Source organism: Sphaeroforma arctica, assembly GCF_001186125.1.
Source record: "Sphaeroforma arctica JP610 unplaced genomic scaffold supercont1.68, whole genome shotgun sequence".
NCBI lineage: Eukaryota > Ichthyosporea > Ichthyophonida > Sphaeroforma > Sphaeroforma arctica.
Window position 1 is genome coordinate 133,936 of NW_014040490.1, and position 3,997 is coordinate 137,932.

A 3,997-nucleotide genomic window follows, 5' to 3' on the forward strand; every position below is an offset into this window, starting at 1 on the left:
ATGTATACATACATGTATTAGTTTTCGTATTGCTCTTTTTTTGTATGTTAGAAATGATCATGACAGACAACTACTGGCCTTGAATAAGAATTGGAACGACATATCAGATTGTTGGTATACATACTTTGGGTGTAGATATGCTTTCTTTATTTATGTGTATAAATCTGTGCATATGCGTGTGTGTTTACATACAACTTCACGTGTGCTATCCTGAATGTATAAACACTCGTGTTTTTTACATCTAAAATCATGAGCCTGCTGAGTGTAGTACGCTCATCGATCCCTTCTCTCTCATTGGAACAGGCAGACCTCGTCGACGCCATTCATTGCAATCTAAAGTAATGAGTGACAATTGCTGCTGGTGCAACTTCTCGGCGATGCGCCTTAAAACGGGGGTAGTGGATGACGACGACGTAGTATTCTTCAACTATCAGAATAGTTATGGAGAGACTCCCTATTATGTGGTACGCGATCATGAACGGAGGTCGATCGTGGTTTGTATCCGTGGCTCGATGTCTCTCAAGTAAGTAGTCGCATAATTGCGTGACACTGTAACATTCGCAGGCCATTGAAGGACTAGTCTTATTTGCTTTCTATAGTATTACTATTTGAAAAGCATCTCATGCCACTGTATCCTCTAAACGACTGTGCTAAACTAATGCACATTTTTGTGTTCGCCAGTTTTATTTGCTTTCGATAGCATATCTATTTGATATGTATCTCATGACATCGAACGCTCCAAACTATTAGGCTAAACCAATACTTATTTTTGTTGTATTGTTTTCTATCTATAGCAGTACTATTTGATAAGGTTCTCATGACACCCAACCCTCCTAACTATTGAGCACAAGTTTTGTTTTGCTTCATACTTTTTCTCCTGAATTTGCTTGAAATACAGTGACGCGCTCACGGACTTCAACGCTACCCCTGCGCTATTCGAGGAGAATTCAGAACATTGGTGTCATCAAGGTAATGTGGTCATACTTGTAGCATGAGCTTAGTTGTGATATACTCCAGAGAATCCTAGCGAACGAAGTATCGCACTGATCTTACTCCTTTGTATTTGCCCAATCAGGTATATTATATGCGGCTCGCTACGTCTACCAAGAATTACAAACCAGACAACTTCTCGAGCAAGCTTTCGATGGTTTTGAACGATACGATCTCGTAGTAGTGGGACATTCCTTGGGGGCTGCTACGGCGGCCTTGCTGAGTATCATGTTGGCCCCCAGATACGAGGCCAGGTTGAAATGCTTTGCCTACAGCTCCCCGTCGGGTTTGATGTCCGCTTCCCTTACTAAACGATGCACTGAATACTGCTTGTCCGTTGTGGTTGGCAGAGACATAGTGCCCCAGCTATCTGTACCAAATTTGGCCCGGTTTCGAGACGAGATGGTGAGTGGAGGTAGTGCGAGGTCTAACGACAGTTGATGAGACTAATTCGGTGTGCGTTGCATGATAGGTATTTCAGGCTCGATTATTTCTGTGGACCTCTAATGGGGATGTCTATCAGAAGCTGAAACTGACCCGGTGTTTCACTCTGATTCAGGTTGCGGCCGTGCAGCAAAGTACTCGACCGAAATACGATATACTCGCAAATGGTGTACGCAGTGCCATCACTAGTGTTTTGACCAACCGCAAGACTTCTGAGGTATGTACAGGTGAAAAATGATTGCTAATTGCGTGATCCAGAATGCGTCTCGTGCGTGTGTGCGGTTGCTCAAGTAGTATCCAGGCGATAGTTTGCGACGGTTGGAAATCACACACAGTCATTACCAGTGTCTGACGTTGACTTCAGAGCAGATAACTATCGAAACATTGGCAGACGGTCTGCTGTTGGGGCATGATTGATCGTATATTGCTAATTATAAAATTTAATACGTTTATCGTGTATGTATGGTCTCGCTCAAGATTTTTACATTATATGCCTCACTCAATTGCCCCACCTACTTTGGCGCCCACTTTACTGATTGTATTTATTGAACGAGAAATACATATTATCCGTGAAAATCGCTCCAATTTGTTCATTTTAGAATGAACTCGACTTGGAAGCTGGAGTACGCGAGCAGCAGCCCTTCTTAGCGTTGCCAGGGATGAGTGAGTCCTCCACCACAGTGCGCATGCCCATGCCTACGTACGAATACGAAGCAGATGCCGTCAGTTGTCTGCCTGGTAATTCGATCTCTTCTGCAAGCTGATGTCTTCGTTTCTATGATGCGTTTCGTACATTCGTTCTTCCTTTGTACAGTACGCTTTTACTGTCTGAATTCTAAACTAAGATATATTCTACCTGTAATGTGAAATAGGTCGCGTATTACATCTTATAAACGCGGAACCGCCGAATGTAGCCACTGAGATCAAGAAGCAGTATGTCGCCTGCTGGCGGGACAAGCAGTTTTTTACCAGGTACTTGAGTCGCAGTATCTGACGCTCTCCCACTCGAAAATGTTATGCAAACAAGTTATGTTGGTTCGCGTTGAAGTATCACACCTCATTGAACGGGGTGCGTATTTTTCTGACGACATAAATTATACATATCGCAATTAAATCTGCGACCCTCAATTTTTACTCAGGATCATGCTGTCCACTGAAGCGATAACAGAACATATGCCCGATGTGGTGCAGAATGCGCTGGAGGATGTTTGCAAGGATATTTCGTTCAAAAGTGGTGTTCATCTGTAGTAACTAAGCGACAACTTGTTGCGAGAACGACAAAGATTTTAAGTGTGTCTCCATGGTAGACAAATGCCAAAAGTTCGAGTAGTCGCCAATGAGACGGTTAGCAATAAACAATCCGATATAATGTCGACACTGTGTCCATTTCTGACAAGGAGCTATAAGCAATACTGCAAGATCACAGGAGGCACAAGTGGGCGCCAATCTCTCAGGGCGCTCGATATAAAATTAGAAAGGCCGAGGCCTCGAAGTTCCGTTTACGTGTGATTTGACCATCTTCGAATAGGATGATGAGAGATGGACCATTTGTGTCGGCATGCGCAGCCCAACCTCTTTTACAACTAACTCGAACATTTAAGCTATGTGAAATTACTGGCCACTCAATATCTTTCCAAGGTCGGCTACAACTTATAAGACTTTCTACTCAGACCTATTTGAAAATTAAAACTAGTCTTTATTTAGGTTAGGGTGCTCTGCCGAATGAGATTTTGGGCTTATCGCCACCCCCGTCCTTTGTCGTAGATTTCGGATCCTCAGTGCTAGTGCTAGTAGACGGGGGCACCCCAAAGGATATAGGCGCAGCAGCCTTGCTAGTAGTTGTAGACGAAGGTATACCAAAGGTTACAGGCGTGGCAGTGGAGCCAGTGCTGGCAGATGACGGGACACCAAACGAGACAGGCGCAGCGATACTAGCCGGTGCGACACCAAAGGAGAATGTAGCGGGTGTTTGAACCTTGGTTGCGGCGGTGGTCGAGAATGTAGCTGCTGGATTCTGGGTCTCACAGGCCGGGCATTTGTCCTTGCTCTTATCTATGTTATTGACAGCGCATGCTGGACATGTCCAGGCACCCTCCTTCTTGCCCCAATTAGCCCACAACGAGGCCACAGGGGCTGTGCTATCGATTGCTGGCGGCGCCACCTGTAATTGGAACGTGTATATGCAGGTGAGATGGGCCGGAAGACTAGTGCTTAATATAATCTGTTTTATGGGCCTGGCGGAAGTGATAGATAATAGACATCAGACGCAGACGCAGAAACATATTCCAACATATTGAAATGTAGTTCGCAGCTGCTTAGATATGTAGGTGAAAATAGGCGTTCAGTTGGCTTGGACTCGTTTGTCCGTGGAGTACCACTCAGAGCATATGGGGCAAGTGCCTGACGAAAGTGCCTATGCCGTCAGATGCTCAAGCATGAGCACACAAGAACAAAAAAAATTTAGTGTAGATACCTCATATCTCAGCGAACAAAAATAGGTGTTGCATGAAGCATTATATACACACTCACTCGCCCAACAGAAAATAGATATAAATATACATAG

The 3,997-nt window shown here is 44.4% G+C and overlaps 2 protein-coding genes across 2 annotated transcripts in view; one reads left to right on the plus strand and one right to left on the minus strand.

Moving 5' to 3' along the window:
- The first annotated feature begins 297 nt into the window (after positions 1–297).
- On the plus strand, positions 298–2,808 carry SARC_01670 (hypothetical protein). Its single transcript, XM_014304620.1, has 7 exons — positions 298–523; positions 899–969; positions 1,076–1,395; positions 1,550–1,651; positions 2,034–2,172; positions 2,307–2,406; positions 2,574–2,808. The coding sequence occupies exons 1-7, from the start codon at positions 342–344 to the stop codon at positions 2,680–2,682; spliced, it is 1,023 nt and encodes a 340-aa protein (XP_014160095.1). The 5' UTR covers positions 298–341; the 3' UTR covers positions 2,683–2,808.
- Positions 2,809–3,113: 305 nt separating this feature from the next.
- The window catches only part of SARC_01671 (hypothetical protein), a 2,005-nt gene continuing 1,121 nt past the window's right edge, over positions 3,114–3,997 (minus strand). The window contains exon 2 of the mRNA XM_014304621.1: positions 3,114–3,595. Within this exon, the coding sequence (XP_014160096.1) occupies positions 3,140–3,595 (456 nt within the window). The 3' untranslated portion in view covers positions 3,114–3,139. The remainder of the gene's footprint in view (positions 3,596–3,997) is intronic.